Source organism: Ambystoma mexicanum, chromosome 10 (genome assembly GCF_040938575.1).
Source record: "Ambystoma mexicanum isolate Mex_15411 chromosome 10, UKY_AmexF1_1, whole genome shotgun sequence".
NCBI lineage: Eukaryota > Metazoa > Chordata > Amphibia > Caudata > Ambystomatidae > Ambystoma > Ambystoma mexicanum.
In genome coordinates, this window is record NC_090932.1 from 960,775,868 (window position 1) to 960,796,008 (window position 20,141).

Here is a 20,141-nt window from a genome sequence, read left to right on the forward strand (position 1 = left end):
CAGAGTAAGAGCATTGGTCCGTACAAAGGTAAGTGGAAACCACTGAAAGATAAGTTCTGCATGACAATGTGGACACCCGACTCTGCTAAGAAAGATACAAAAGGACAATACCATGTCAATTGTAGCCCCCACCCCTTTGGTCCAACTGCTTGCTTAAATACCAATGACAGAACCAGAGCCATTTTCTTCTGTACTGGGACCTAGGCGAGGGTTTCCTGGCTGCCTGGATAATACGCAGGTTATCCGCACACAAGTTAAGATGTTCCAAAGACACAAACTCAGGCACCATGCCGCCAAGCTGAGCGATTGTGGGGAGGGGTACCACTGCTGCTGTTCCCCCTGGTGAAGATCGGGGGTCACCGGAAGCCTGATCGGTGGATACACCGACAGGTGTTGAAGTTCTGAGAACCAAAACCTGGCTGGCCACCACTGGGCTATGAGTAGGAGAGAACAGTTAGAGTTCTTCGATTTGCAAACTGCTCGGTGAACTAGAGGCAGAGGTGGGAAAGCGTAAGCTCTCATTTTGTGCCATGGAATCTCGAGAGCATCCCCAGAGAGGAGGCTCCCAGCCCCCCTCTGGAGGCATACTGAGGAAGCTTCTTGTTAACCGCCGTAGCGAAGAGGTCCACCTCCGGTGTGCCCAAACGCAGGAAAATCCATAAGAGGACCTCCGCCTTCAACTCCCACTATTGTCCGCCGGCTGAGGGCATCCGCTGTGACATTCAGCTGGCCCGGGATGTGCACTGCAAGCAGCCAAACACCATGAAGAACAGCCCATTCCCAAAGCTGGATGGAAAGGTCCACGAGAGGGGGAGACTTGGTTGGCCCCTGGTTTGTTGATGTAATACATCGACACCACACTGTCCGTGCGTATACGGACCACCTTGTTGGCAATGATCTGTCTGAACGCCCTGAGCGCCAAGAAGATAGCCAGAAGCTCCAGATTTATGTGGAGAAGCTTGTCCTGAGGCGACCAAAGATCAGAGACCTGAAGAAGATCCAACGTCGCACCCCACCCCCGAAGGGAGGAGTCAGTTGTGACCGTCACCGTAGGGGCTGGGTCCTGAAAGGCCACACCCACCGACAGGTTGCTGAGAGATGACCACCATTCCTGGTCCACTCATGGAAGCCAGAATCATTATCAACTTGTAGTCCGGATCCACAGCCTGACACCAAGAACTCCGAAGAACCATCTGAGTAGGTCCTCATCTTGAGACAAGCAAGAGGAAGAGCCAACACGCACGAGGCCATAAGGCCCAGAAGCCTCTGGAACCACCAGGCCGATATGATCTCCGACTGCGCAAACTTCCGACATGTGGCTAACAGATCTGCCATTCAGGTACACTCTGCAGTCGATCGTGTTCCAGCGAAAACCCAGGAAAATCAAGTCCTGCGAGACCGTCATGGAAGATTAATGCCAGTTCACCGTCAGCCCAAGACGGACCACGAGCTGTAGGAGAGACTGAAGATTGCTTGCGGCTCTCAACGGGTAAGCACTGCGTAAGAGCCAGTCGTCCAAATAAGGATACACATGGATACCCTGCAGACGAAGATAAGCCGCAAGCACCTACATCTTCGTGAAGACATGCAGCGCCGAGCTGAGGCCAAAAGGAAGCATTCGAAACTGGAAGTGCTCCTCTCCCAAAGAGAAACCGAGATATCTCCTGTGTGGATTCCAAATCAGAATATGCATGTACGCATCCTGAAGATCCACCACGCTGAGTCAATCGCCCATCTGCAAGAAAAACTGTATCTGGCTGGGCGTGATCATCTTGAATTTCTCTTGGGGTAGGAAAAGATTGAACTGGGAAAGGTCTAGGATGGTGTGCAGGCCAGCCTGGTTGGGTTTGGGCACCGTAAACAGCCAGGAGTAGAAGCCCTCCCATCGTTCCCTGAGAGGAACAGGTTCCACCGCTCTGAGGTCCAGAAGCTTCTGCACCTCGGCATTCAGGGAGGGCGATCCCGACAGCTGGAAAGGAGGGTTGAAGGGTGGGGTAGGGGTAAGCGGAAGCCCGCGCGAGCGTCTGACAAGACCCATCTGTCTTTGGCGATCGTCTGCCATGCCTCCCCCAATGAGACGCAATGCGCCCTCCCACGGGGGTCTTGTGCGAGCGCGGAGAACCCTCATTTTGTAGGTTTTTCAGTGGTATTGCCACCTGAACCTGAGGAGGAGGCTGAGGGGCGGGACAAAAACCGAGTCAGTTGTTGCCTCCAGCGGTTATTCCCAAAAGGGGTATCCACTCTGAGATTTCTAGTCAAGGAAGCCCCTGAAACCAGAGGAGGGCAGACTATGCAACAGCGGTCTCTGGGTTTTAAAGTTTTTTTTTTTTTTTTTTTTTAATCAGGACTGACAAGGACTTAGCTGTCTGCGTGCTATCCTTCATCTTGGTCAGCTCTACATCCGTTGTAGAATGAAACAGCTCCTTATCGTCAAACTGAAGGCCCAACACCTTGTCCTGTACTTCCTTCGAAAACTTGGTGGCATGTAGCCACGCCTGTCGTGAGGCATCAACCCCCAGCATAAGGCCCCGAGCCGAGGTGTCTACGTGGTGAGCCGCAGCCTCCAGGAAATCCTGGGCCAAGACTCTGGCGTCGGATAAACCTGCCTTAAAATCCTCCAGCTTTTCGACCGGAATGAACTCCTCAAACTCCGACAGACCTTTCCACATCCGCATATTAGCCCCCACTAACACTAGTTCGGCATTGGCCTGCCGGAGCTGCAAGGCCGAGTTAGCGAAAATCTTCCTCCCAAGGGAGTCAAGAAGCTTGTCCTTTCCCAAAACCTGAGTAGCTCTTGTGGAAGAGGATGCTGCAGGCCTGGACAAAGCCACCTCTTCCGAAGAATGCAGCCTGTATCGTGCATCAATTTTCTTATTTACAAAAAAATCCAGAGTGTGGCTTTTCCCAAACCCTATAGACCTCGGCCAGAACGTCATTCTGCAAGAACAGGCCGGTATGCTCCAAAGGAGACACGGTGAACTACCCAGAAAGCACGCCCTCCTGCGGAGCGGGTGCCTCAGGCACCGGAACATCGAAGAAGCACATCATGTCCAGTTCCCGGTTATGGAAAGCTCTAATAGAGCGGGGCAGATACTAGTTGCCCTGATCGCCCTGCGCGTCATCCGACAGGTCAGGATCCTGCTGAGCTGTCTGCCTTGTCCACGGGGGAAAATGGGGGCAAAAGCGGAAGTCGGGGAAGGCACCGTAGGCACGGGTCGAGCCGGAGGCGCAGGCAGACATATCTCCCTAAAAAGCCCTTCGACATATTCCCTCGTGGGGTCAGTAGGCATGAGTGTCTGAAATTTGCTGAAAAAAGGCATCCGGGGACTGTTTTGGAACCAGAGGGGGGCCCTCATGAGGAGGATAATTCCAGGGACTTAACGGGGAAGGATGCCACACCGGCCCATCACCCGACATATCCACATAAATCAAAGGTGCCAACCCCGCAGGCAATGAAACATTGTGCGGAAGGGGCATTGGAGCGTTCCAATCTGGCCGATAAGGATGCGCACAAGGAACCCAATGTTCACCCAGAGCGCTAAGCCCTACACCTGAGGCCAATGACGTTGTGGTAGGGGTAGCGCCCAAAATGGCCGCCGTGGTCATGGCGGGAACTGCCACATTTTATCATCACCTGATGGGAACTGAGGTACGTGAGGAAGTGAGGCAGGGGTCCCCGTTGGTGGATCAGGTGTCTTAACTTTAGCCTTAACATAAGGAACCTCGGCAGAGCCGGTACTATGAATGGAATGTTTTTGAGACATACCAATTGCCTAATAAGCCTTCCCAGGAAGGACCTCGTCACTGCCGGTAAAAGAAGAACTTTCCTTTTTTGCCCCCTCAACAGATCTGGCGTCACGGCAAGAGCTGGAACGGTGAGAAACAACCTTCATCGACAAGGCCTGGCCAGGCCCCTCAGAAATGTTGGTAGCTTTAGCCTCTGTACGAGGGACCTCTGACCCAGGTCCGCTAACAGCCTTACTAGCGCAGGCCTCGAACATCCGTTCGGTAACACCAAGCCCCAGTGAGGCCTCAGGACGAACCCCGGTCTTATTTTTGAGGGAAGCTGATAGAATGGCCTCAGAGCAAGCTCCGGTACCCCGCGACTCAGTAGAACTGGGTCTACATGCAGCCCCCACAGGAAGGACCTCGAGCGTACTCCGGTATCCACAGGCCCCTTACGGAGACCCTTGGAGAAAACTCAGGTACAATTATTCGGCCCAATAGGCACCTCAGGGCAATCCCCGGTGACAGAGCAATTAACGCCCCTGCCGGCTCGGGAAGAACCCGGAAAGGTGTCTCCCGGCCAGGGTGCTCTGAAAAGTAAAGAACTTACCGTGCGTTTTTTCTTTTCGTCGATAAACACTTGAAAATGTGAAGGAGGAGTTCGCCGGAACACCACCTCCCACCGCTCCAACCGACGTTGAAGTCCCAACGGTGATCTGGACCCAAACACTCTAAACAAAGAGGATGGGGATCCACCCTCGCGAAGCATCGGTGACACGATGAACAATCAGGAAAGTCTAGTTTGACCAACAGACAGACTAGTACACGATCGCTAGCGAGAGCCAGAGAGGAAAAAGGGAAGAAAACCTTCCATGGATGCAAGTGTATCCAGTCCCAAACAAGCGGAGAAAAGGACTGATGCAGATGTTCCTCTGACGTATTCCACATCTTTGACAGTAATTACTGCAGCAGAGCTGTGGTAATTAGTGACAAAGATGTGAAATACGTCGGAGGACACTAACCCCTCGAAAAATGACATCACTTGCAAGTCATCTGTGATCTGTACCATACACTAGCGTTTACCCCACCAAAGAGTTAAGCTGAACTGTTCAGCCAAACTACCAATGAGAGTTAATATAGCTTTTTGTGAAATCTATATGGTCCAACAAGTTTCTCTAATCCCCACACCATGGTATAAAAAAACCCTCCTAGAAGCAACCAAAGTCCAATCAATCTAGCACATGCTAGCTTTACTAAAGCCTAGCAAAGACATCCTGGCAGTATCTGCAACAGGGAGATGCTTATTTGTTTATCCACAGTACACCATCTGTAATGCTGTCCCTGTGTAAACATTTTTCATGTTAGGTCATGCACGTGGTGGGCTTCACTAAATCTGTAGTTGAGAAAAGGCTTAATCTTACTATTCCATTTATTGAAGGTAAACACATGATTGTCATTGGGAACACTAGATTCCAGTCCTGAGCTTGTTAAAATCAAATGAAGTGGCCCACCCACCACGTAGACTACAACTCCGAATATCTACTGCTGGAAAAATAAAAGCACAGTATTAGGGCAAGGCAGGGTGTACAAGGCGTCAGCTGGTAATCTTGAAAATGTGTGGGGGGGGGGGGAACAAAAAAAACGACACCAGAAAATGTACCTTCAACATGCTCAGAAATGCTTCTCCAGTACATTTGGCACGCTAGTAGCAAAGCAGGTAACCAAGATTTAAAATTAACGGATGGTCCCGTACCTCTCCTTTTTGTGAGCAATACATCACAATGGGGGGTCCAAGAATCCGGCACTCTGCTTTATATAAGTGATGGAAGACTGGATTCTTGAAGTCAGACAACACAAAGACGGTCTCAAATTCTGGGCAATCGGCATCGCCAAATTCTTCCACCGTTTCCGTTTTGATGTACGGCACTTTAATTTCCTTGATAGTTTTTCACAGTGAAGAAAGTAGGTTTAGCATGTTTATATGGCAATTCTAAAAATGCATTTGAAACATATTTAGAAAGGTTCAACACCGCCTATGCCTTAACACTGGTAAAGCAGTTAGGATTAGATTTTGAACATTGCAAACACAAGTGAATCTTCATTTAGGAAGGGCTTCAACGAATAGATACTTTCGTTTTTGATTTCCCCGTCACCAAAAAGAATTACAAAATCAAAAACACGAAAGTGCCTTCCCTCCACCCATGTAAATAGTGAATTAGTATCGTTAGCCCAAATCATACAAAGAAAGCCACATTAAAACAAAAGGTTAACCGCACCAAATATTTCAAAAGCACCACACAGTTGCTTAAACTCGTCACCCAATACTCCATTGAAGAGCAACTGTTTCTCAACCGACGGGAGCGCCTGGAAGTCCATTATGAAAAAAATGGACTATGGATTTTGTTGGACTGGCACAGCCATGCAATATTACTTAGCACCAAGACTGCTATTAACCACACTAGTTGCAGGAACTGGTACTGCAGTTTAGTAAAATCAGTCTCCAAAATATGACATTGGATTAGAATAGAGAACAGTAAGTAATCATTAGTATTATGGACTTCGATGCTAAAAACCGCTTTCAATCAGGGAAAATAAATTCTTTCAACAGAAGCCCACACCAAATGGGAATTAATTGTACTTATGAGGCTGCAAAACAATGCTTTTTCAGCAAACAATTTTGAGAAGTCAACTGTTAGCATTACGTGTCTTGAATCAATACCAACCCCCAAAGAAATACAGAAAGGAAAAAAAAATGTTTGACAGGTTAGTAGTGTGCGTGGACCAAGTCATCCAGTGAATTGAGGCATGCGCCATGCAAGCCCGGAAAGCAGAATAAAACGAACATACCATGTTCACAATACTTTTTATAAACTTTTCACTTTGCTTTCCAGGACAGTGTTCCTTTAGCTTTACAACTGGTACTTCCATTATTTTAATAGTCTGAAAAAGGAAGACTTCGATATAGATCAAAGAAACAACTAGCAGCAGTTAAACAGCATTGTGGGAGACAAGGCTATCGACAGGCTGATCATGCAGGAGTGTCCACTTACCTCTAATGCGTTAAGCAGCTCCTCGTTCTGTCCAGCGTCCTGCACCAAGACAACCCTAGTTTCAATTTGTGGCATTTCCTCTGTTGAAAATAACCACCATTTGTTACTAGATTTAATTTTGTTTTGGCTAATTAACCACAAAGTCCTAGGCCTTAGTTGTCCGGTTGCTTTGACAATATGCACACAAAAAAAAAAAACTCAAGACAGGCGGAGCTTCACTGCCACCTCTCGCCTCCACCCACCCCCACAAATTTCGATAAGGGCTAGCAGTGGCTTACGGTTGTGCATCTGTAAAGAAAATAATTTAAAACAATCAAATAGCAGCAAGAGTTGAACACGTACAAACTGACCGTTTGTGCACTGGCTCACTTAAGATTTGACTGGGTCAAGAAAAATATAATGTGTGCTCAAGTTATTCACATTCCCAGCTGAACCATTTTTTGTACTGCAATTCTAATGGCACACTCGAATCTGACAATTTCACAACATGATTGTATGGCCTGAAGGTTATGAAGTACAAAGCTCCAGCATACAAAATTAAAGACGAGAGTTTCTCCTAAAAACATTTCACAGTTAGTAACCACACTTGCAAAGACAACGAACATAAAGACACATTGGCACTTGAACTAAAAATACCTATTAGAGAACACAATTATCATATCCCAGAGCAAACACATGCCATCATTGGTTATAACTGTTGAAAAGGGTCACCTGAAGCCCAATAACACCACAAACATCCTCAACGTAATTTTGGCCTATATTAGGAAATTGTGCTGCTCTTATTCATAATACTATATAAAAATGGAATAGGTGGTACATTCCCGACAATAGTACTACAAAAACAAGGAATTAGTGACAGACTTCTGCAGAAAGAAGTAACACAGTATACCGCTAATATAAGTTTATAGTTACCATCAATGTCTGAACCAGTGAATAGGTTCTCCTTCGAGGTTTCTGTGATAAAGACTGAAGAATCTCCCAACAGACTCCTGCCAGTCACAGACGACAGCATACTCTGATCAGCCATACCGTGGTCCATCACTGAACCCCTGCAGAAGGAACAGTACAGATTAAGACCATTGAAGGATGATTATAGGCTCAATGGGCAAGTCGCAAATTAACAAATCTTCGTCCTGTGCCAGACGGGAAGATGCTGGTCAGAAGATTGCAAGATATCTGTGTAGGGAACACACCCTCCAAATCGAGCAGTGCTCAAACTTTGATCAACACCCAGGGTTCTCCACCCCCCCTCCCCCTGCCCCCCCCCCCCCCCCCGCCGCCTCCAACCTCTTCTCTGTGGATCGGTCAAAAGTGGGTCTCACTACTTAAGCAGAGCAGATTTACAGATCACATTTGCACTACAAACGACTTTTGCCCACCATCCCTGTAGCACTGCAGCTTGGAGATACAGGGATTGAAAAAGATTTGACGACCAGAAGTTTTAATGCCATCTTCTGGTTAGCAAACACCAGCCAGCAGACAGGAGGAGATTCTGCACAGAAAAACGAATCTAAATTCCATGCAAGACGCAAATTCGAACGTTTTGCCAATTATACATGGCCACTATGCTAGGTCTTCTAGCTATGGCCTAGGGCTTCTTTATTTTCATACATTTGCAAACAAATATTATGTTAAAATGGCACCAGTTGCCTGCTTAATCAAAAGTAGCTATTAGCTCCCAGCAACTTCGAACCCTGAAGCAGTGATTAAACTAAAACGTTTGGATGCTACGTAAGAAACCATGCAACAAAAAAAATAAACAGGTTGTCAAATTAAAACATTTTGCACTTTCAGAAAAGGTGGTTGGAATGTTTTAGTGTGAATACAGTTTGAAATATTTCTTCAATCCCAGCAAAAGTGGTCTATCCGTCTAGAAATTACTAGCTGTATACAAGAGAGCAGAGTTATTTAGGGCCAACTTTCTTTTAAAAAAAATAAGATGCACTGTAAGCACTACATTCTTTTAATCAACTGAGTCTTTAAACATTTTGCAGATTACTGAAGGCAGCTCTTTCTCTGTCCCTAGATTGACTAAAATAGCTTTAAAACTCCATGTACCCAATGCCATCGTCCAAACAGCCCAAATAGCCGGTCATCATATGACTTAAACCTCAGAACTACGATTGTTTACTGGAGGTAAATTCCCCCGCCCGAACCCACTATAGCACGACCACAGACATGAGACAACAAGCACAAAACCCTTCATACAAAACACCACCTTTTATAGCCAGACCTTAAAACTGCCAACAACAGATGTGGGTCCAACCTTAGTGTATTTTGTACTAACTCACAGGACAAATACAATAAACATTCAACTAGTCCTTTACAAGCTGGAACAGACTACCAGAGAAATGTAACACTTTTGTTGGCATTACCATAGTCAATTAAGCATTGCTAAAAAAAGTATTATTTCTCCTAGGCTTACCCAACGCATGCCAACATTATGCCCTGCTGAAGTCATTTAAGTATTTAAATTACCTTCTGATAAGTTTGTTCTCTGCAAAAACATGCCCAATGCTTAACCTTTTAGCGCCACTATCGTGCATTGAGCGCAGGACCGACAATATGGACGCAACTTCCAGGATGATGGGGGATGTGCGCATTTTAGCAAATCGCTAGCTTTACAAGTCACTACCAACATTTACACTCTAGTGCCAGAAAACATTACTTCACCAATGTGGCTTGAGGGGAGCGGGCAGGGCTAGCCACCATTGGGAGCGGCAGCACCTGATCAGAGATCCATGCTAAAGTGAGCCTGACATACACTGACTCTTTTTGACAGATCTATGGCATAAGCAGGAGGTATTGGCGGCGAGCTCACACTCTAATTTTATGTAATCCCAAAAAGAGCCTTAGCAAACTGAAATCCCAGAGATCCGCGCGAGAACCTCTTTAGCCCCACAGAGGTTGAAGCCACATTGGGTTAGCTGCATTCACCAAGTTTATGTTGCTAGTGTCCCACCACTCCCCTATCGCATGCCTGCTTCTGGACTGGGTTGCTAGCCAAAGGCAGACCTAGCAGGAGGGGCAGAGTCTACTTCTCTGCTGCTAGAACGACGAAAAACACCCCGATTATGAACACACAGAGCAAGATGTAGGACAGCTCAAAAGAATAGAGGTCTCATTAGGCAAGAACCAAGGTAGATGTTAGAAAGTTTACAGTGGTAGAGCGGGGCTTGCACAATCTACTAGCCCACTGGCATTGTAGAATAGTTTTTTATGCAGGGAGAGTACCATTTGTATGCTACGCGACCTTGCTGGCGAGTATGGGGATGTTAGAAACTCATTTTTAATGTATTGCTAACTCACTTTGTTTACAGTAAATGACAAATACACTGCATGCTTGACAGCATTGTAGCAAATATGAGTTGTGTTTATGGCGACATGCACCATTTTACAAAAAGCACTGCTAAATAGTGTGTCACCACTCACCTTGGGGCAAGTGCATTTGTCTTGGGTAGAGAATGTAAACTAAGGAACTTTCTCCGCAGGTCTAGCAGGATTTTTAAGAATTTGCAAGGCCTGCATAGGGTACAACTACCCTGGAACTAAAAGTCAAACCATTAGAAACACTATACTGCAGTGCTGGGGCAATGATGCAGAGAGCAAGGCTTGGAGGTCCAATATTAAGAGTAGAGGGCCTCCTTGAGGTTAGGGAAAGGAGGGGTGGAGCAGGTAAAGACCGAATTAAGATTCCTGAAAGACATTATGGGACACCCAGCTATTGCCAGTCTTTACAGTGGAAAGGGCACAGAGCACTAATGTGACCACAACCTGCGGACCAAATTGTCTACCAAGGCAGGGATTTTGCAATACTCTTATTGGCAAAAATAAACATAGATCATAATTACTTGTGCGTCAGGATTGCCCACAAAAAAGCATAAAATTAATGTGTGTACAATGAAATATAGAAAATGGTATAGAAGAACAAGTTACTTCTTACCTTGTAACGTTCTTTCGACGGGATGTTCCTCTGACGTATTCCTCATTTTAGATATATCCTTCCAGCTCTGCTGGCCTCGGAAAAATTTTTCTCCAGAGGGCGCTGCGCGTCGACATCCCTCGAGTCGATGTCCTTCGACAGCCGCCGTATCGACGCTCGACGTCATCCTGCCTATAAAGGCCGCGCGCAGCGTCCGTTGCTCAGTTCCGTTTTGTAGCCCACAGTATTACTGTCTGGACTAGACTAATCACCCTGAAGGAGCGTAAGCTGCAAAAACAAGGGAAGTAGAACTGCGGGGATGGATGGGAGGGTCGATGAGGAATACGTCGGAGGAACATCCCGTCGAAAGAACGTTACAAGGTAAGAAGTAACTTGTTCTTCGAAGGGATTGTGTCCTCCGACATATTCCTCATCTTAGATAGGCTCCCATAGCAGTATTCTATATTCGGGGGAGGGAGTACTGACTTCACGCTGTCTTCTATTGATGAATAGAATGCAGTACAGCCCTTCCAAACCTAGTCTCTTGACTAGAGGAGGAATCCAGATTGTAAAAACGTGTAAAGGTATGGACAGACGACCATGTAGCGGCCGCACATATGTCTTTAATCGGCACACCTCTTTTGAGGGCCGATGAAGCTGCAATACCTCTGGTCGAATGAGCCCTAAGGTTTTGAGGGGGCTCTTTCCCTGCCAGTTTATAACATTCCAGAATGGCTAGAATGATCCATCTGGAAATGGTCTGCTTAGTTATTGGTAACCCCAGCTTGTGACCTGCGTAACCTACAAACAGCTGGTCTGCCTGTCTTATCCTGGCTAGTCTACTAATGTAAAAACTTAAAACCCTCCTAGGGTCTAGTCTGTGTAACCTCTCTTCCTCTTTCCCCGGGTGAGGAGGAGGATAGAAAGATGGTAGGGTAATCTTCTGAGAGATATGGAATTCAGAAACTACCTTTGGGAGGAAATTAGGCTTCACTTGCAGGACAACTTTGTCTTTGTGAAAGATTGTATCAGGGGGTTTACAAGAAAGCTTGTAATTCGCTCACCCTTCTAGCAGATATAAGTGCTATTAATAAAACAGTCTTAAGGGTAAGGAATCTTAACGAAGAAGAATGGAGAGGTTCGAAAGGTGTACCCATCAGGAAAGTTAGTACTAAGTTTAAATCCCATAGGGGAACTTGGAATGGTCTTGGGGGATAAACATTGGTTAACCCCTTTAGAAACTGTATTACCAAGGGTAATTTGAAATAGGATGGTTCCTCCGCAGTACGCTTAAAGATAGATAGCGCTGCGAGATAGCCCTTAATGGTGCCAACTTGAAGGCCTGAATTTGCCAAATATAGTAGGAAGGACAAAACCATTGGTGTACCACATGAAAATGGGTCGATATTCTGTTCTCTACACCAGCTGCAAAATCTGTTCCAACGGCAGCGGTATAAAGACTTTGTTGCTGGCCTCCTTGCCGAAAGCAACACCTCCATAACATCATCAGGGAGGTCCCAATCCTTGTACCTCAGCCGTTCAGAAGCCAAGCGTGAAGGTTGAGGGTTTTGATGTCTGGATGGAGAACCTGACCTCCCTTCTGTGAGAGTGGGTTCTCTCTGAGCGGAAGTCGAATTGGAGGGCAGATGGACAAGTCTAGAAGGTCCGGGTACCACGTTCTCCTGGCCCAATCCGGGGCAATTAGGATCATGGTTCGCCGGAATCTTCTCAACCTCCTGATCATTTGAGGAATGACAGGGACCAGTGGGAACGCGTACAGAAGCGGAAACTCCCAGTCCACTATGAACGCGTCTCCCAGAGCTCCTCTCGGAGGAAATTCCCTTGAGCAGAAAAGGTCGCATTTCCTGTTTAGGCTGGTGGCGAACAGATCAACCTGAGGGGTTCCCCAAAGGGCGAAGATCTCTTGAAGGACTTCCTGAGCTAGCTCCCACTCGTGGAAGACTGTTCTGCCTGCTCAGAGCGTCCGCTGTCAAGTTCTTCTCTCCGGCTAGGTGAACTGCCGATAGAGAGATTCCTTCTTGGATTGCCCAAAACCAGAGCTGCATCGCCTCTCTGCACAGGGGTAGTGATCCTACGCCTCCTCTTTTGTTGAGGTAATGCATGGCCACCGTGTTGTCTGTCATTATCAGGACATTCTTCCCTTGTACAGCTGGCAGGAAAGCCTTCAACGCAAGTCTGATGGCTCTCAGCTCCAACAGGTTGATGTGTAGTCTGGACTCCGATGGAGACCAACGACCGCTGATGGTCAAGTCGTTGGCGTGGGCTCCCCACCCCGTGAGTGAGGCATCCGTGACTACTGTTATCTCCGGCCAGGGTTGCCAAAACTGTTCTGTCAGAATGTTCTCCTGACAGGCCCACCACTGAAGGTCTCGAGCCACCCTGCCGGGAACCTGAAGAAGATCTGTCATTCTCCCTGAGAATTGTGACCACTGAGTCCTCAGTGCCCACTGGAGGGATCTCATTCTCAGGCGAGCCTCTGGCACTAGGAAAATGCAGGATGCCATGAGGCCTAGCAACCTCAAAAAGTCGAAGGCTGGGAGACGTTGGGCATGTTGGAACTTGGTAACCATCTGTAGAATATCTTGAGCCCTCACCTCTGGTGGCGAGGCTTTTCCCAGGGAAGTATCCAGGATCGCTCCTATGAACTGGAGTCTCTGCGATGGTAGAATTTGAGACTTCTTTAAATTGAGGGAGATGCCCAGTTTGTGAAGGGAGTAGCACACGTGATTTAGCTGGATCTGAGCTTGCTCCGGAGAAACAGCCCTGATCAGCCAATCGTCCAGGTAGGGGTAGACGTGAATCCCTTCCCTCCTTAGACTTGCAGCCACTACCGACATTAACTTGGCGAAGACCCTCGGGGCGGAGGTCAGCCCAAATGGCAGTACTCGAAATTGATAGTGAGAGTTGCCAATTGCGAACCTCAGGTATTTCCTGTGTTTGAGATGGATAGGCACATGGAAATAAGCGTCCTGAAGGTCCAGAGATACCAACCAGTCCTGAAACTGAAGGGCCTGGAGGATCTGAGAAAGAGTGACCATCTTGAATTTGTCTTTCCTGAGGAATTTGTTCAATTCTCGCAAGTCCAAGATGGGTCTCAGTCCTCCGTCTTTCTTCGGAATGAGAAAGTAAGGGGAGTACCAGCCCTTGTTCCTCTCCGCTACAGGTACCGGTTCTATGGCACCTTTCTCTAGCAGGTCCAAAATTTCCTGCAAGAGGAGCGGATCTGGAGCTTTGAGAGCTGATCCCCGGTGGATGACTCTGAGGTATACGTAGGAAAGGCAGGCAGTAACCTTGGGCGACTGTTTCCAATGCCCAAGCATCTGACGTGATAGCCTGCCATACCGTCAGATGTTGAGTCAACCTGCCTCCTACAGGTGTCCTGTGAGGGGAGTCCTCAGAGTGGTTTTGGGGCGGCTGATGCCGATGGTAAAGAGGCACCCGCTGTTGCTGCGGCTTTAGAATATCTACCCCGTCCACCTCGGGTAGTTCGTCTTTGACCCCTTTGAGCCGGTCGTCCTCTACCTCTTCCAAATGCGGAGTAGAAGCGAAAGGACTTGCCCCTCGCAGAGGTTCCTGTGGGACGAAAAGGAGTCTGACGGATTGCAGCTCCTAGGGATTTTGCTGCTGCTTTTGAAGTTTGCAGTTTCTCTAAACTGTCATCCGCCTTTTTCCCGAACAAAGAAGAGCCATCAAATGGCATGTTCAAGAGCCTGGCTTGCACATCTGGGGCAAAACCCGACTTTCTCAACCAAGCGAACCTCCTGGTTGATGTACTTGCCGCCATTGCTCTGCTGATACTGTCAGCCGAATCAATGCCCGTCTGGAGGGATTCGCACATAGCGTCTTTACCGTCCTGTATAATATTCAGGAACGCATCCCTTTCTTCTCCCTCCGGGATGCAGTCAGCCGCTGTAGAAGCACACTCCCAAAGTGTATGGCTGAACCTAGCAAGGGTGCAAGTAGCATCAACAGACTTTAACGCCATGCTACATGCTGAAAAGACTTTCTTTGCCATATCATCATATTTTTTATCGTCCCTGTCCTGTGGGACTGTAGGATAAGCCGTCTTGACATCGGTAGAGGATGCTGCTTGTACCACCAGACTTTCTGGGGATGGATGTTTAGACAAGAACTCTGGGTCTGTGGAAGATACCCTGTACTTTGCAGACAGTTTTTTATTTACTGCTGGTATTACATCTGGGGTTTCCCAGTTTGTCATGATCTTTCTCTGAAGAGCTTTATGAAAGGGCACCACTGGATCCTCTTGTGGGCCTTTGTCAAGAATATCCGTGAGGTCATCTTGCTGGAAAGATTGTGAAGGTGTAGACCACCCCATGAACTCTGTAATCCTGGCCATTAAGGCTCTGTAGGGGGTTTCAGCATGCTCCCCCCCGGGTCTGGCTTAGCAAAATCCACCTCAGGGGAAGTGTCTAACCCACTTGCCTCATGTAAAGAATCATGAAGATCCTTTAATCTGCGCTCTTCAGAGGAAAATTCCTCTCTAACTGGGGTTACAGGTCCCTGTAACTCAAATGTGTCTTGTTCAGACAAATCACCCTCTTCTAAAATTGAGGATATAGTTCTCAATTGTTCTGAACTCATAAAGGGAGTAAATCCCATTTCCAAGGCAGAGGGTGCCGAACTTGTCATTATTGGCCTCGAAAACGTCGATGTCGTCGACGCCGAAGGCTTCGAGCGCGGCGTCGAAAACAGAGGTGGAGGCCTCGAGGACCTCGACAGAATTGGAATTTTACTCGACAATATCGACGTCGAGGGCCTGGGGATCGTCACTGACGGTGTCGAGGCCGGCGTCGAGTCGACAGACCAGTGTGTCGAAGGTCCCCTCGACAACGGCGTCGAAGACATCGACCTCGACGGAACCTTCGTCGACGGAACCTTCGAGGAAGGTTTGGAGGTCATAGTCCTACTCGAGGGTTCGAGACGCGCTCGAGAGGTTTCTTTCGCCGGGTGCTGCGACTCGCAGCGTTTTTGACCTTCGGGTCTTTCGACCAGAGCATTGCTCTCGGCAGTCTTCGAGGGGGTCGAGGCCGCATTCTCGAAGACGCTCATCATATTTTTTCTGAATTCCTCCCATTCAGCCCGGGAACTATGTTTCGTGGGGCAAGGGATTCTTTTTGGCGAAACAGAGGAAGAGGAAGAGGAAGTCGGAGAAGGGGATCTTCGACGTCTCCTCTTCGAGTGCTTCGATCTCGAGGAGTGATGAGACCCACTCCGAGACCTGGAGCGCGAATGGTGACGAGGAGACGAATGTCTCGACTTCGTCGACGAAGAAGAAGCTTTAAAAGTCTTACCTTTCTCCAGCTTCCCCCTACGCTCCTTCAGGGCCTTAGCTGTCATGGACATACAGTCCTCGCACTCTGAACAATGGTGTTCGGCTCCCAAGCACCACAGACAATTTCTGTGAGGATCGGTCAATAACATCTTTTTCCCACAATCTCGACATTTTTTGAAGCCGGATCGAGGAGTTGTCGGTTCCGACGAGGAAGCCATCGAGTACGGATCGAATAACTCGAGGTAAATAGGATTATCTGACTAAGAACTGAGCAACGGTATTCCGAGGCACCGAGTAGCGCGGAAAAACGGAACTGAGCAATGGACGCTGCGCGTGGCCTTTATAGGCAGGATGACGTCGAGCGTCGATACGGCGGCTGTCGAAGGACATCGACTCGAGGGACGTCGACGCACAGCGCCCTCTGGAGAAAAAATTTTCCGAGGCCAGCAGAGCTGGAAGGATATATCTAAGATGATGAATACGTCGGAGGACACAATCCCTTCGAAATGTCAGAACATATGCAACTATATCCTGCAAAACTGAAAGTTCAGTATGGAAACATGGCAATGTTTTTTGACAACATAGAAATAAATGTAGGGATGAAAGGGGTTGAAGAAACAAAAAAAGGAGTGTCCGGTCCCAGCACAAATTGTAATTGCAAAAATGCCTAGAACAAATGGCACAGACTAGGAATTGATCCGGAGTGCCAGCCGAACATTAGCAACCTAAGACCCATGGCAAGGGGCAGAATAGCCGACGGAAAAGAACACATTACTTCCAAGTAATTTACTTTCTGATGGATGTTCCTCCCAAGTATTCCTCATCTTGGATATATCTGATATCCTGCTAGCAGTTTACAGCAGAGGGCACTGTGCGTCAGACTAAACGTCCCTCAGCAGCTTCCATCCCACTCTCGACCAGGACGTCGACAATAGTACAAATACCACGCCTGTTGCCCCCATTTCATGTTTCTCTCCCCACCCCTTTTATGCCCAGACTTCGGTCACCAAAAACCCAGAGGTTGAAAGAGTAAGTTTGAAAACAATGGCAATTCGCATAAATATAGAGGGTAAGGTTGGAACATCCATCAGAAAGAACATTACCACAGTTAAGTAATTTGTTCCTCTAATGGACTGACACACCCGCGTATTCCGCATCTTTGATAGCCTCCCAGAGCAGTATGTAGAAGGAGGTGGGAAAAGGATCCTTTATTTTTGATTTATGCTGTGTAGAACAGGTTTTCCAAACTCTGCCTCCTGACCTGATAGAGAATCCCGGCAGTAATGCTTGTTAAAGGTATGCAGTGAGGACCAAGTTGCAGCACTGCAAATGTCCTGCAATGGTACTCCTCTCTGAAGTAGCCACAAGACTAGTAGAATGTGCCCTCGATCATCAGGAAAAACCTTGCCCGCCAAGCTGTGGCATACATATAATCCACCGGGATAGGGTCTGTTTCATAACAGACTGACACAACCTATGACCAGTATATCCAACAAAAAGCTGGTCGTCTTGTCTGATTTTAACAAACCTGTTGATGTATAAACTCAACGCTCTTTTAGGGTTCAAATGGCTTAGCCTCCCTTCATCCTTGGGAGGAGGATAAGATAGCTAGTACGATCTTTTGTGCCAGGTGAAATTCAGATGGCATCTTACACAAAAACTAGGGATGAACCCTCAAAGCCACCTTCTCCTTAATGATAGTAAACAGTGGTTTACTAGACAAAGCCTGAAGCGATTGCTGTCAAAAAGATAGTATTGAGACTTAAATCCTCAAATATCAATATCCTCAAAGGACTCAAATGGATTTCCCCCTCAACCCAGACGTGAAGGTGCAGGGTTCTGATTTTGGGTGGAGAACACAACCTGTTTGAGTGAGCATATCAGGTCAAGGAAAGCTAATCTAAGGGCAGATGGACATGTCCAGAAGTTCAGGGTATCACATCCTCCTGGCCCAGTCCGGAGCAATCAGCATCATGGTCTTCCCATACTTCCTCAACCTCCCAAGGACATGAGGAATGACAGACTGGTGGAACACGTACAAGAGTGGAAATTCCCAGTCCACTACGAAAGTGTCCCCATAGCTCCTCTTAGGAAATTCCCTGGAGCAGAATAAGTCACATTTCCTGGTGATCCTGGACGTGAACAGGTCCCCCAAAGGCCAAATATCTCTAGGGCTTCCTGGGCTCTCTCCTACTCGTGGGAGACTGCTCTGCCGGCTCAGGGTGCCACTGCTGTGTTCTCTTCTCCAACCAGGTGAACAGCATAAAGATACTTCTTGCAGTGCCCAAAACCAGAGCTGCAGTGTCTCTCTGCACAGTGGTAGTGACCCTACACCACCTCTCTTGTTGAGTGCATGGCGACAGTTATCATCAGGCCATTCTTACCCCGTACAGAAGGCAGAAAGGCCATCAGCGCAAGTCAGATTGCCCTCAGCTCTAAAAGGCATGTGTAGTTTGGAGACCGACCGTTTGCATGAGTTCTGCTACCTGTGAGGGAGGTGTCCGCAACTACTGTTCTCTCCGGCCATGGTTGCCAAAAAGGTTCTCCCTTCATCACATTCTCCTTGCAGGCGCACCACAGGAGATCCTGCACGACGACCTTTGCTCGAAATCTGGAAAAGATTTGTCCTGTCTGAGAACTGCAGCTATTGGGACCCCAAGGGCCCACTGGAGGGATGTCATCCTCAGACGGGCCTCTGGCACCAAGAAAATGCAGGATGCCATGAGACCGAGCACCTCAGGAAATCAAAGGCCGAAAGACATTTAGCACTGATATTTTTTTGAGCATCTGCAAAATGTTCTGCGCCCTTACCACAGGTGTCATGTGTGAAATCTTGAAATTGAGGGAAATGCCCAGTCTGGAGAGTGGCAGATACTGCCAAGACGTTCCATAGCTTGTTCCGGAGAACAAGGCCTGATCAGCCAATTGTCCAGGTAGGAGTACAAGTGAATCCCTCCCCTCAGATCTGCTGCCACCACCATCAACTTGGTGAAGACCACTGGGCGGAGGCGAGCCAGGCAGTACTCCAAACTAAAAGTGAGGACTGCCAATGGCGAACCTCAAGTACTTACTGTGCTTCTGACGCATGGGCACAAAAGTAGGCATTGTGAAGATGGAGCGACACCATCCAATCCTGGAGCTGAAGGGCCTAGAGGATCTGCAATAAAGTTACTATCTTGAACTTGTCCATCCTGAGGAACTTGTTCATGCATCTCTAAACCGGTCAGTAACATCCCTGGTTTCTCTCCGCTGCAGGTACCCCTTTCTATTGCACCTTTCTCCAGAGTGAGAATCTCATATATCCTCATCCACCACGAGGAAACCGTCGTGCCTTTAGAGAAAACTGACCTCTTGTCTTTCCCAAACTATGTAGTATCGAAAGAACTGCCCCCTCCAATTCTGAGAAGAGGCGTGCCTGATGGGTTTGATGAATTGCTGCACCCATGTATTTTGCCGCTGCATTGGAGGACTGTAGCTTCTCTAAAGCGCTCATTGGCCTTGGAGCCAAATAGCTGGGAGCCATCAATGGGCATATCAAGAAGTCTTGCCTTGATGTCTGGAGCAAATCCCGACCTACGCAGCCTTACCAAACCTTTGTGAAACAGTACTCACTGCCATCACCCGCCTGACACCATCAGCCAAGTTAGAGTCAGACTGTAAAGATTGGCACATGGTATCTTTGCCATCCTTGATGTTAAGGAAACCTCTTTCCTCACATTCGGGAAGGTGCTCTGCATCCATCTCCAACAAAGTAAACGTGGGTTTAGCTAAGGCACAAGTGGTATTTATGTGGCATTAATGGACTTCAAAGCCATGCTACTTTTCGAGAATACCCTTTATAGATGAGGCATCTCCCCTTATACCTTCCAGAGGCTCACGCCCAAACATACCTATTTCCAGCCGCATGAAACCATGACATTTTAGATTTTATTTTAGTCAGTTGTTCACCTTTGGTGCTCACCTATCATCGCGTATTAATATTGGCTCACCTCGATCTCATCGCGGATTTAATGGCGTATTTCCATTTAAGAACGCTCAATTGGTAGAACTGTATGTAACCAACGTAGTCCAAAGCTAGGGACTGAGTGTTCTTCACCCAGTGTCCCTAAACGTCCCAAACGTGCTGAGC

The 20,141-nt window shown here is 47.7% G+C and overlaps 1 protein-coding gene across 6 annotated transcripts in view; it reads right to left on the reverse strand.

The window, feature by feature from the left end:
* The window catches only part of ECT2 (epithelial cell transforming 2), a 1,267,500-nt gene that overhangs the window by 1,134,802 nt on the left and 112,557 nt on the right, over positions 1–20,141 (reverse strand). For 5 of the 6 annotated variants that reach the window (XM_069618731.1, XM_069618729.1, XM_069618730.1 and 2 more), the window contains exons 2-5: positions 7,689–7,825; positions 6,777–6,856; positions 6,574–6,666; positions 5,480–5,662 (exon numbers count right to left, since the gene is read on the reverse strand). In XM_069618731.1, the coding sequence (XP_069474832.1) occupies positions 5,480–5,662; positions 6,574–6,666; positions 6,777–6,856; positions 7,689–7,815 (483 nt within the window). In that variant the 5' untranslated portion in view covers positions 7,816–7,825. The remainder of the gene's footprint in view (positions 1–5,479; positions 5,663–6,573; positions 6,667–6,776; positions 6,857–7,688; positions 7,826–20,141) is intronic. The other variant, XM_069618732.1, reaches the window with a different exon arrangement.